Source organism: Phaenicophaeus curvirostris, chromosome 26 (assembly GCF_032191515.1).
Source record: "Phaenicophaeus curvirostris isolate KB17595 chromosome 26, BPBGC_Pcur_1.0, whole genome shotgun sequence".
NCBI lineage: Eukaryota > Metazoa > Chordata > Aves > Cuculiformes > Cuculidae > Phaenicophaeus > Phaenicophaeus curvirostris.
The window spans coordinates 3,749,439-3,762,375 of record NC_091417.1 but is presented as its reverse complement, the minus strand read 5'-3'; the positions used below and the strand labels follow the sequence as shown (position 1 = coordinate 3,762,375).

General features: G+C 54.0%; 1 protein-coding gene across 1 annotated transcript in view; it reads right to left on the bottom strand.

Moving 5' to 3' along the window:
- Nucleotides 1-12,937, bottom strand: part of IGF2BP1 (insulin like growth factor 2 mRNA binding protein 1) — a 28,764-nt gene that overhangs the window by 701 nt on the left and 15,126 nt on the right. The window contains exons 3-14 of the mRNA XM_069876798.1: nt 7,379-7,427; nt 6,868-6,919; nt 6,130-6,193; nt 4,102-4,383; nt 3,019-3,153; nt 2,661-2,783; nt 2,228-2,363; nt 2,011-2,133; nt 1,401-1,517; nt 1,148-1,222; nt 725-856; nt 486-599 (exon numbers count right to left, since the gene is read on the bottom strand). Coding sequence (XP_069732899.1) covers nt 486-599; nt 725-856; nt 1,148-1,222; nt 1,401-1,517; nt 2,011-2,133; nt 2,228-2,363; nt 2,661-2,783; nt 3,019-3,153; nt 4,102-4,383; nt 6,130-6,193; nt 6,868-6,919; nt 7,379-7,427 — 1,402 coding nt within the window. The remainder of the gene's footprint in view (nt 1-485; nt 600-724; nt 857-1,147; nt 1,223-1,400; nt 1,518-2,010; nt 2,134-2,227; nt 2,364-2,660; nt 2,784-3,018; nt 3,154-4,101; nt 4,384-6,129; nt 6,194-6,867; nt 6,920-7,378; nt 7,428-12,937) is intronic.

The window sequence follows — 12,937 nt, the reverse complement described above, 5'->3', positions numbered from 1 at the left end:
TCCTCTTCTCCAGGCTAAACACCCCCAGCTCTCTCAGCCGCTCCTCTTGTTTTCCAGCCCCTTCACCAGCTTCGTTGCTCTTCTCTGGACTCGCTCCAGAGCCTAAACATCCTTCTTGTGGTGATGGGTCCAGAACTGACCCCAGCAGATCCACTCTTCCACCCAGCTTAATATCATCCGCAAACTTGCTAAGCGTTTCTCCCAGACATCCCTTCCTGCCCTACTTTTAGCATGGTTTCCTCCAGCAGGCAAGCCTGGGAGGTTGCGCTCTGGATGTGCACGTGCTCCCACAGCTCTCCTTGCTTCCCCCATCATCCCACACCATCACTCACAGCAAAAAGCCCAGCTCACCAACACCCACCATGGCAAACACCACCAGCCGGGCACAGAAGGAACTTCCCCAGGTAGATATACCCATGGACACAACCCCACACGAGCCATCAGAGAATCCACCACTGCTGGCATGGAAGCTGCAGGGGCCATACCTGGCTGGCGTAGAAGTGCCCGATGATCTTCACAATGACCTGCTCGTTCTCGTCGGGGGTCTGGTCCCGCGGCACCACCACCTCCGCCGCCGTCAGGTTCTGCAGCTCGTTAACCTGCGGGGCACAGATGATCCTGCTGTGCGGGAGAACAAGCCCCTCCAGGGAATCCCACCCTGTTCCCCAAGGATGTCCCCCCGCAAGGTGCCTAAATCCCTATCCAAGCACCATTTCTCGCTTACGGTTTTGCCCCCTTTGCCGATGACCCTGCCCGCGGCCGAGGCGGGGACCCGGATGTGCGTCTCCAGCTTCACTTCTTCCTTCGGCCCAAAGAAGTTTTCTTCTTTCAGCTTCCCATAAATCCTGCCTTGCGCCTGCGGAGAGGAAAGAGCATGGAATCAGGCACCATCTGAGATGTCCTACCCCTAGGCGTCCCAACCCTGGTCTGGGTGCACGGCCAGCTCAGAGGTCTCCATCCCCTAGACCAGGTACCGGCCAGTATCCCAGGAAATCCCAGTTCCTGGGGATTTCAAACCAGCTCAGCCACTTGGAGAGCTTAACCCAGGCACAGACTGGGCTCAAAACCAGAGTCATCCCCCTGCTCCTCCCTTCCCAGCAGAGAGAGGCACTCAAATCCCCCGCGGAGACAGCAGCACAGCGGGAACCTTGAACTGAGCTTCTGGAGGGCCCGTGATGACCACCATGCGCACTTTGGAGTCCGGCGTCTCCGGAGGAGCGATCTGGAGGGGGAAGAGAGACGGCGGCTGTGATGGGGAGCAGCACGAATGGGGTGGTGGCCGTGCCCTCCCTCCTCCACACCACAGGATGGGACCCCCAGCCCACCCACCCGGGGTTTCGGAGAGGGTCCCACGCGAGGAGGTGGTGGCAGAGGGAGAGTCCCCACCAGGACAATCCTACCTTGATAGAGGCACTTGCGAACCGGGAGAGCTGCTTGATGTGCTGACCCTTCTTGCCAATGATGGCACCGACCGCCTGCGCGGGGATGAAGACGTGCACCGTCTCCTGCTCTGGAGGCTGCAGGTACAGGGTCACCCTTGAGGGCTTGGTGCCACCATTCATGGCTCAAGCATCACCGCTGGGGGCCTGATGCCACCATTCAGGGCTCAAGCATCACCGTTGGGGGCCTGATGCCACCATTCAGGGCTCAAGCACCACCGTTGAGGGCTTGGTGCCACCATTCATGGCTCAAGCGTCACCATTGGGGGCTTGGTGCCACCATTCATGGCTCAAGCATCACCGTTCAGGGCTCAGTGACACCACAGAGACTGAGGAAGGGGGGCTTGGAGCCCAAGTGATGCCCACACCTCTCCCACGGTGGCAGGGCTGAGCCACCACCAGACCTTGCAGGGTCTGAGCACCTTTCCTCACCGTGTCTATGACCCGACATGCCTGCTGACAGCACAGGATACAGAAGGCACAACCCCAACCATCACAAGGGTCTTCTCCACACAGGGGAGATCCCCGAGCTGGAAGTTGGAGCAGTTTGAGCCGCTTGGTGTTCACCTACCATGAAGGAGCTGTACGGCGCAGCCCCCGAGACGCTGCTCGGCGGAGGAGGAACCGCGTTGGAGGAGGCAGGGAAGAGGCCAACCGCAGCCAAGTTAAGGCCAGGGATGAGGTGAGATTGCAACTAAGGGCAAGAGGAAAGAAATTCACGTCGCTTTTCTCTACTCCGAGAGAGCCGCCACCAGCCAGGACGCAGGGCAGGACCGAACCCCACTCACACTCATGGCAGCTACGTCGTTCTCGTAGGCTTCCCTCACTTTCTTCATGATCTCCTGCTCTGCTTTGCAGCAGTTCTCGATGGAGCCCTTCACCGTGATGGTCCTCTCAGGGTTGTAAAGAGTCAGATCCTGCAAGCTGAGGGGAAAGCCAGCATCAGCACCAAGCTCAACGAGCACTCTGGTCCGTGATGGGTGCTGCTGGGGTGCTGGGGGACACCCCAAGAGGAGGGGACACCAAAGGGATGGGGAGGGGAATACAGAAATAACAAAGCCAAGATTTTTCACTCACTTTGAGGAGTAAAACACCCACGTCCCAGCCCAGATTTCTGGCACCTCTGCCCACTCTCATCACAGAACTCATCTCCTCCTCCCCACCCACCCCAGCCCAAGGAAGCTCTTTCCGGGTTTCCCCAAGGGGAACAAGAAGCCTTACGATGAGATGGTGATTTTTGTCTCTGTGTCCTGCTCCACTTTCTTCAAGTTTCGCCCTTCTTTGCCGATCAGGCGCCCCACAAAGTTGTTATGGGCCAAGATTTTCAAAGGCACTTCATCAGCTCTTGAGAGAGAAGCAGGGAAAGACACAACATGAGGGATCGCTGCAGCCAGAAGAGGCAGGGTTTGGTACAGAGGGGATGCAGAAAGGGGACTTCCCTTGCTCAGAGTCCCCTGGTCCCCAAGGGCAAAGCTGCCGCACACACAGGAGCATCCCCCAGCTCTGGGATGGAGCCACAGCCTAGCAAACAGCCACGGATGGGATACACGTGCACAGAAATGCAGGGGGGAAACCTTACGTCTTGGTGTCCTTTGCCTCCTTCTGCATTATCTCCAAAATCATCTTGCAGGCGGCGGAGCAGCCCTCGGGGGTGGAGTGGATGCTGATGGCTTTTTCTGCAGCTCCTGCATTTTCTTTCCGGTGCACGTCAATCCTACAGGCACAGGACGGGCGCTGAGGCAGGGGAATTGCTCTGCCGCTTCCTGGCTGCTCCACTCCCCCAGCGCCCCCTTGGACCACCTCCCCTCAGCCTCCTCTTCTCCAGGCTAAACACCCCCAGCTCTCTCAGACGCTCCTCTTGTTCTCCAGCCCCTTCCCCAGCTTCGTTGCTCTTCTCTGGACTCGCTCCAGAGCCTCAACATCCTTCTTGTGGTGAGGGGCCCAGAACTGACCCCAGGATTCGAGGAGCGGTCTCCCCAGTGCCGAGTCCAGAGGAAGAAGAACCTCCCTGGACCTGCTGGCCACGCCGCTTCTGATCCAAGCCAAGATGCCATTGGCCTTCTTGGCCACCTGGGCCACTGCTGGCTCATGGTCAGTCGCTGTCAACCAACATCCCCAGGTCCTTCTCCTCCAGGCAGTTTCCAGCCAGACTTCTCCTAGTCTGGAGCTGCTCAGGGTTGCTGTGCCCCAAGTGCAGGACCTGGTATGTGGCCTTGCTAAACTTCCTGCCATTGGTCTCAGCCCAGCGGTCCAGCCTGTTCAGATCCCTTTGGAGCCTCCCTGCCCTCCAGTGGATCCACACTTCCACCCAGCTTAGTGTCATCCGCAAACTTGCTAAGCGTGCACTCGATGCCTTCATCCAGGTCATTGATAAAGACATTGAACAGGGCTGGACCCAGCACTGAGCCCTGGGGACACCACTTGTCCAACCATTCCTATCAATCACTAACCCATGTCCCTCAGCGCCTTGTCCACCTGTCCCTTAAACCCCTCCAGGGAAGGGGACTCAACCCCCTCCCTTGGCAGCCTCTGCCACTGCCCAATGACCCTTTCCAAGACCCGGAGCAGCCTCAAACGGCCCATGGTCCAAAACAAATCCAGCCTCGCATATCACTGCAGGCAACCCGGCTCAACAAAGCACAAACCGGGAGGAAGGACTCACTTGGACTGCGTCTGCTTGGTGATGTTCCTGATGGTGGCTCCTTCCTTGCCGATGATGGCACCCACGTACTGGGTGGGCACCAGGAGGCGGAGGGGGATGTCCACCGGCTGCTGCTTGACGGGTGCCCCCGCGGTGACGGGGGAGCCCTGCCTGGGGGCACCGCGCGCTCCAAAGCCACCTCGCCGCCCATTCTCCGGCCCTTGCACGGACTGCTCGTCAGGGATGTAGGAGACCTTCAGTGCGTGGTTCTCCAGCTGGTGCCCATTCAGCTTCATGATGGCTCTGGAAGAGGAGAGGAGGTTAGGGTGAGGGTCCCACACTCCCACCCTGAGTAGCATCGGCTCAACCCTAACCAGCCCAAGCCCTCCCTGGCATAAACCCTGGTGAGGAAGCACCAGGAAGGGGGAAAGAAGACATCACAGGTCTGTGAGGATCTGGCAGGACTTTCCACTCAGCCTGGAGGACCTAAAGTATTTTAAGTTCTGGGCCCCTCACCACAAGAAGGATGTTGGGGCTCTGGAGCGAGTCCAGAGAAGAGCAACGAAGCTGGGGAAGGGGCTGGAGAACAAGAGCAGCGTCTGAGAGAGCTGGGGGTGTTTAGGCTGGAGAAGAGGAGGCTGAGGGGAGACCTCATTGCTCTCTCCAACTCCCTGAAAGGAGGTTGTGGAGAGGAGGGAGCTGGGCCCTTCTCCCAAGGGACAGGGGACAGGACGAGAGGGAATGGCCTCAAGCTCCGCCAGGGGAGGTTCAGGCTGGACATCAGGAAAAAATAATTCACAGAAAGGGTCATTGGTCCCTGGCAGAGGCTGCCCAGGGAGGGGGTTGAGTTCCCTTCCCTGGAGGGGTTTAAGGGACGGGTGGACGAGGTGCTGAGGGACATGGGTTAGTGATTGATGGGAATGGTTGGACTCGATGATCTGGTGGGTCTTTTCCAACCTGGTGATTCTATGATTCTAAGGAAAACCTCTCTGAGCACTCAAGGGAGGGAACGGGAGCGATGGGTGCAGGATAGGATCGTGCAGGGTGCAATTCCCATGTCCCCTCTGCCTTAGGATTTGGGGCCGGTATCAAATCCCATTCCTGGCAAGACTTCAGGAGCTGCAGGAGCTGGGAGCTGTCGATAGATGGGGCTGGCAGCAAGAGCAAAACAACAGCTTTGGCCACCGCTCTCCACAGCTCCTTCAAATCTCCTGGCCGGTGGCTCAGTCTCTTGCAGAACACAACCCAACACAAAACCCTGAAAATCAGGTGAACAGAGACTTTGCCTGCCAGCAGCCCCATCCCTGCAGGAGGCGAAGGGATCAGAGAAAGATGCTCCATAAAGCACACGCATCCCTGGAGGAGGGAAAGCAGGGCAGAAGGGCTGCACCCTGAGGGCAAAACGACTTGCACAAAACTTTTGCTGGGTGCTTTATAGAATCATGGAATCATTAAGATAGGAAAAGACCTCTAAGATCAAGTCCAACCATCAACACAACACCACTATGCCCCCTAAACCATGCTCTGAAATGCCGCTCCCATCCCTTTTCCAGCTTTCCAGAGCCCTTTGTTGGGGCAACAAATAGACAGCAGTGAAAATCCAATTATTTTCCCATTTCCATTTAGTGCAAAACTTGATCTTCCTTGAGCAGGACAGGGAATGGAGCTCAAGTCTCCCAGTGACATCAGCCCGAGAGGACACACGCTTGCCAGCTCCTACAATATTTGGTCTCATTAGTACTTTTTCTGGAGCCATAACTCCTTAAGTTACGTAGATACAAGGAAATCTCCACTTTTCCCTAGGCAAAAAGTTACGTTCTTCCTCCCTGAACTGCACAGAAAAGCCTAAAACCATGGGTGTCCTCTGAAGGGCTTCCACGTGAAGATGAACAAAAAGAAATCAGAACTCAGGGAATTCCTCAAAGATTTGATGCATCATTAGACAAAATTCAGGAGTTCCGGAATAACCTGACTCCAAGCATTGGAAATCCCATTTTCTGCAAGCAGGGAAGAAGCCAGAGCCACAGGGAAGGGACACGGGACACTTACTGCCTGGTCTGCTCCCGGTTGGCGTAGGTGACATTGACCACAGCCGTCTCGCTGTCTGTGTTCACTGAAAGGAAGAGAAGCAGAAATTAGAGAGAGAACATAAACCAAGCCAAGACCTCTAGAAAACAAGAGAGCTCTCGCCAGGGCTCCCCAGATGTTTTAATTCCACAAGGGAGAAGTGTCCGAGGGCTCAGACCTCGCTGGGTCTCATCCCAAGCAGCACAGATCCTGCCTTTTTTGAAGGATCTCAATGCACCATCGTGCTCTGCGGCAAAGCCACGAAAGCCAACTCCATCCTGCCATTCCTCACTGGAGCTCGGGGACAGTCCCAGGGGCTCCTCTGAGCCCTCTTTTCCGTTTCTAGGAGGGTTATGGTAACCGTACTCTCATTAAACATCCCGGGGGCGATATTAAACCTCAACTGATCACCATTAGAGGTTGAGATAAAGGCTGCCGAGCAGAGACAGGCAGTCCCACCGGCCTCAGGAGAGCATCCCACACCTTCCCTGGAGCAGATGGGAACGATCCCGACCCAACATCCAAAGCCACCGCACGGGACTCAGTTTTAGCAACAGGGTAAAAAAGAGCCCCAGCAACCCCCAGGCTGAGACCGCTTGACATCGTTCATCACGGCTTCTTCCAACGAAGGAAAATCACACGTCCACCCTTGCCCTTCTTCTCCCCAAAACCAGCTAGGACTGAAAACTTCTGAACTCCAGCTTTTCGTTCCAGTCGTACCTTGCTCGCAGTTTTCCACGGTGCCGTACTGGGCCAGCAAACCATCCAGCACCTGGATACGGAAGAAAAACTCACTTCACACCAGGACCATCAGAACAGACCAGGGAAATCCAATCAATCAATAAAAGCAGCTTCCTAGTCATTAAGATTTCACAAGCAATTAGTCGAAGGAAGCTCATGGACCAAGGGGCCTCAGGAAAAAAAGAGAGTCAGGGAAAAGTCCCAGTAGCCAGCAGGAAGAATGGATCCATTTTATTCCTTATACAACGGATAAATCATAAACCCATGTTATTAACAGGGATTTTTGTTGGTGGAGTTTACATTGCTTCTACCAGCTGAATTTACTCCTCTAACAGAGGAGGAATAAGCCACAGGGATGCAAGGATCTAGCCCAATCAGACTCAATTAATAATAAAGAAAAGGATAAATCAACTTTAATCCCAAGTACAGAAACCTGGAAGGAGAATTAGTCCTTAAATCTGGTCTATGCTTCTCTGCTTGCCCCTCTTACCTCCCATCGCAGCTGGGGTGGGATGTTTCGGATTTGAATTTTCCGGCTCCTGAAAGCAATGAAAAGTGATTAAAAAGCAGATTTGGTTTCCAAAACGCGTCCCTCTCGCATTGAACTGTCGCACGTCGATGTATCTTATCAAGCTTTGCATTTCCACACACTTCCAGGGTCTCTGATGGCTTCTGGCTCATTACACCCACCCAGGTGGTGCTGGATTTATGCCGGTAGCTTCACTAGGATCAAGATGCCAAAACCCTCTGACCCTTGGGCACCGGCTGGAGCAGCAGAGACCTTTGCCAGATTAAATAGAAAGATCAGAAAGTGAAACATGAACTCCTGGAACCTGGAGGCATGAGGAGATGACCCTCAGGATGCCACCAGCCGCTGGCCAGAGCAGCCGAAGCATCATTGCCGCATCCAAAACCCCAGATGAACTTTAAGCAGAGAGATAAAGCCATGGGCATCCCAGCTCTACCACCCGAGATGGGCTCACATTTTTGGCTCTTCCTAACCTCACTTTTCCCAAAATAGCAACTCTTTTTTTAAATTCCGATGCCAAATTTACCCTGGGGGTGCTGTCCCCGACCCTGCAGCTGCTGCCAACAGCTGAGAGCAGCCGTGGGCTCGTCCAGCCGCTCGGGCACCAGCGCATGGACACGACACCACGGCTGCCGGGCACGCCAAGATCCCATCGAGGGGCAACAAACACCTTTGGGTGCCCAAGGCTTGCAAGGATGCAGCGAATCTCCTCTGTGGATTGAAAGGAATGGTTGGACTCGATGATCCGGTGGGTCTTATCCAACCTGGTGATTCTATGATTCTACAATTTTGTGGGTGCAACCCAAGGCGAACGGTTCCAACCCTTCCCAGATGGCCAGTCACCCCTTTTGGTCTCTTTTTCAGGAATAACCAAACCCACTGAATTTTAAGGTGCCTAAAGAAAAGAAAGATAAATGTTGTGATCACAGCTGGGCGCTAGGATGCTATCCAACCAAAGCCCTCGGATATGCTCATCATGGCTTCAAATCCAAAGTATTTATGAATGTTTGAAATAATCTAAAAAAAAAAAAAAAGGAGGAAAGATGAGATTCCAGATCCTTATCATCTAATTGCACAGCTTCAGAAGGCAGTTCAGCTCATTTATCAATGAGAAGAAACCATCTCAGCATGAACTGGCCCAAAGCCATGGGTAGGGTTTAGCCACACAGGTGGGGATTCCTCCCCAGCCCCTTCATCCCAAGAGGTGGAAGCAGGTGCCTGGAGCATCTCCTCTGATCCGATGCAAAACCCACACACATCAAAATCCCCCAAAGGGCTGTCTGGGTCCGCTGGTTTCAAACAAAACCAGAACTGATGTTTCCTACCAAAGAGCCAGCCCGGAGGGATGGGATGGTCAGATCCGGGACCGCTCCCACCTCTAAAAGTCAAAATGAAGCACAAAAAAATATGAGATTTTCAGTGCTTCCGGCAACTCAGCCAGCGGGAAGGCTTGGAAACACCAAATTCTATCGCCACTACAGATGCAAACCAGGTGGATGAGGAAAACGAACCCAACCTAAGCTTTACAATCACAGCACGTCACGGGGTGGGGGGCGGCAGGAAGCAAAGCGGGGGGCCACTCTGAAACCAGATCTCGCGTTTACATGCTAATCCGCATCCCAAAAATCAATGGGAGAGAGGCTAAGAAATTCTGAATGCCAAGAATGTCACAACCCAGGGAGGGTCGAAAGGACTTGAAGCGACAGAGGAAACCCCGCGGATCTCCCACCGCCCACTCCTGCCACGGAAACTTCTCCGGAGAGCTCCGAGCATCTGCACGGGCAGAGCACGTGTTTGGCACATACGTGACCAGAATCGGATGTGCTATGGAGAGAAAAAGAGCCATTTGTGTCCCCACACCGCGATTTGCCTGGTGGCATCTCATTTTCTCCCCCGCTAAAATAAATAAATAAGTAAATAAAAGCAGCGAATGTCCTCTGTGGATCTCGCTGGAGCGCCTGCCCAGCAGAGCATCGCCCGCATCCCGGGCGAGGCAAGGAGCTGCTCCGCGCCTCACCGGGCTGCTGCCCTTTTATTAACATGTTAATTAACCAGTAATTCCTCCCATCGCACCAGGCTACTGGGATTATTTGCTGCTCCTAACGGCCTCCATCACCGCCGGATTTTAAATCCCCACGAGGGCAGCTCAGAGGGAGAGGAGGTTTTTTCTCAGCCCAGCCGGGCGAGCGGCACAAAGCAGAGCAAGATCCTGCGAAATCCCATCCCGAACCCTTGACTCTCATCCCATCGCCAGCCGCAGGGAGGGTGGAATCGGGTGCATCCATCGCCCTTCAGCGAGGTCTGGCTCGACACGGAGCTGCTGGGATGGAAACATCCCCTCGGATGAGCAGCCCCTGCTCAGATCCAGCTCCATCCGAGCAGCAGCTGGGGTTAGAATTACAGAGGAAGTCATGAATAAATAAACCCCCGCTCTTTGCTCTGCTAGAAGCGGGTCCCGCCGTATTTAAACCCTCAACGCAAAAATACCACTCCGCAACTCTGCTCCCACCTCCGCGCCAAGCAGAGCTTTACTCCAAATACATAACGCTGCCAGACAGAGATTCCCTGCCTTTTTATTCACGACGTGCCAAAGGCAGGAGCTCCTCCCTCCCACACTGGTGCTTGTGCCCCTCAGCTCCAGCATCTCCAGCATCTCCAGCCCGTGGATCTCACGAAGCTGCTCAGCTTACGCCAAAGGCAGGAGCCTCCCAGATCCTCGGCGTGAGCCAGCGTGAACTGATTGAGCTGCTAAAGAAAATCCACATGGATTCTGCCTGCAGGATGGTGGCTTGTGGTAATTTGAAAAGAAAAAAAAAAAAGGAGAAAAAAACAGGGGTGGAGAGAGGCTGAGCTGCAGGGCTGCACAGGGAGAGGAGCCACAGGTCCCAGGTATGGATCGCAGCATCACCCTCCTGCTCACACCGTTTATAATGGCATTTTAGCATCTCACCGCATCCTTCAGCTCTTGAGAACCTGGCAATGCTCCTGGCAACCCCGTGCGGATCTCCTGGCTCTCCCGCAGCACCAGGAGGCAAAGTGAGACCTTTGAAACCTCTTGATGCTCCCAGTGAACCCCCACCAGCCACGGACTGGGAGAAAAGCCACCCACCCTGCTGCACCCAGAGGCTGTGTTGGGACCCACGCCACAGACGAACATCTCTGATCAGTCCCTCATTACCTCTGTGCAGAGGAAGCACACCAAGATCTGCTCCATCAAAGGCTTTTCCTCAGGTTTTCCTTTAGTCAGCTCTTCAAAGAGCTCAGTCCGCCAGCTAAACTTCACAGGAGCAAAAAGCAACGACATGGAGTGGATCCTGCAACATCCAGGTACCATGGAGATTTCACACCTTCTTGCACCGTGCCCATCAACACCGCGCAGGTCAAAGCAGGAGCAAGCAGAAATCCAGGTGAAAGAGGAAAAAATGGTAGTCAGGAAACACCACCTGCTGGTCTCCAACAGCTCCAGAGCCAGCTGGGAATTGTTCTGCATCCCAGAGACCTCCCAGCCCACTGGGCATCACTGGCTTTGGGGGTCACCACCACACCCAGAAGGGTCAACCCTAAGGACCCAGCAGGACCTGCTGGTCCTCTGCTCCCATCGCTCTGCACTAAGGGTGCTGGCAACACCTCCTGGACCTTCTCTGTCCCTCACCACCTACTTCTCAGAGCAGAGGTGACCAACGGCACCAGGAGATGCTGGAAGACCAAGCACTGACAGCAGAGCCAAGCTCAGGGCTCTCCCCAACCCCAAGCACTGACCCATCCTGGCTCTCTCCTAACCAAAACCATTTCTGCAGCTCCTCAGGGCAGGAGTAGCGAGGCCAAAGCCAGAGACAGGCGGGACCTACTAGAAGTGAACAACACTAATGATGGCTTTTCAATCAAATGCAAATGTTATGCAAATTTGGGGGCTGAAAACACAGTGCATCCCTGATTCAATTAACAGCATTTCATTTATCTAGTTAGGCTTTGATTCAGGAAAGCACTTAATCCCGTGCTTAATGTGGTGGTGGTGTTTTTTTAATGTTTTAAACATTTTTAAATAGAAAAAAGTGGTTGCTAAGACACAAATGTTGCCAGGGGGACCCGGAGAAAAGTTGTAGCTGAAATTACTTGCTTTCGCTTTATGAATTGATAGGCTTTCAATATGCCAGCATCTCCAAGAAGCAGGAATATTATCCCTATCCTCCCTTCACTGACAAGGGAACAAAAGCAAAGAGAAAGACGTACCCGCTGGGAGCCCCAGCAGGTCCCTGCCACCACACCTCTGAGCACAGCCCAGCACCATCCATCCTCTCAGACCCGACCTGTCCCCAGGCTTGCGCTGTCTACCCCATAATTTGCCATCTTCTGCGCATCCATCCCAACCAAAACATCTCCGGGCATCCCCACGCGCCCATGGGTCGCTGTACCCCCAACCCACCACCAGCCGCACTTCCCAGCAGGTCTGGGGATGCGAGGTGCTCGCTGGAAAGTGCTCGTGAACAAGGCAGGGAAAACCCGCAGACCAAACTCACCAGATGATGCTCAAGCAAGGCCAGCGATCCTACCTCCTCCTCCAAACGCGGCATTACTGAGGGTTGAGACCAATACTTGCGTCTTTTCTGAATGCAACCCACCCTCTTGACCCAGCTTCTCCCCAGAGGAACCGTACATCCAGGATGAACTTTCAGAGCCTTTGTGGTTTGGAAGAAAACCTCAAAACGGGAATGGGGAGAAACCATGGAAAAGGCTTCCCCTGAGTTTGCAAAAAAGCTAAATCCAGAGCTCCAAGATGTGGAGGCATCACCTCAGGTTTGAGCATTGATGCCGAGATGTCAGACGTCGGGAATATTCAGTTTGAGCATTTCCTAAAGGTTTGGGGGCCAGCCCTAAATTAAAGGCATTTTTTACAGCCTCGAACTCTCCTGGCAGCATTAAAGTCATCACTGCCTTCTCCTGGCCGTGCCCTTCCCCATCCCTGGCCCTCCCAGAACCCTTCCTGACCCTTTGCTTCAAAACCCAGTTTCACCACCAAAGCTGCTGACTGAGGTGGGTTTGGACAATGACCAAATGAGGTGGGTTGGACTTGATGGTCCAGTGGGTCTCTTCCAACCTGGCGATTCTATGATTCTATGACCTGGGCTGTGGTATGGGCCGGGTCAGGTATGGCCCCACAGAGCAGGAGGGAGAGTGGTAGAACCTTAATAAAACACCCCCAAATGTGCTATGACTGAGCAGGATCCAGCAGGGATGGAATGGGGAAGAAGAGTGTCCATCTTCACATCCTGAAAAGGGACCCAGCTTGCCACCTGCTCAGGAAACACCAGTTCAAACAATGACTCTCTGTATCACCCATAAAGAAAAAGCAAAGGCCTCCCAGAGAACCATCCTCTGCCTCCAAAACACCCTCTCCCACCAGATGTCAACGTGACATCACCGGCACGACAAACTCTATCTTAACTCTTGAACCCTAACATCCTTTCTTCTAAAAGCATCTCGTGTTATTTCGAGCTGCTACCTTCCTTCCTTCAAAACGTA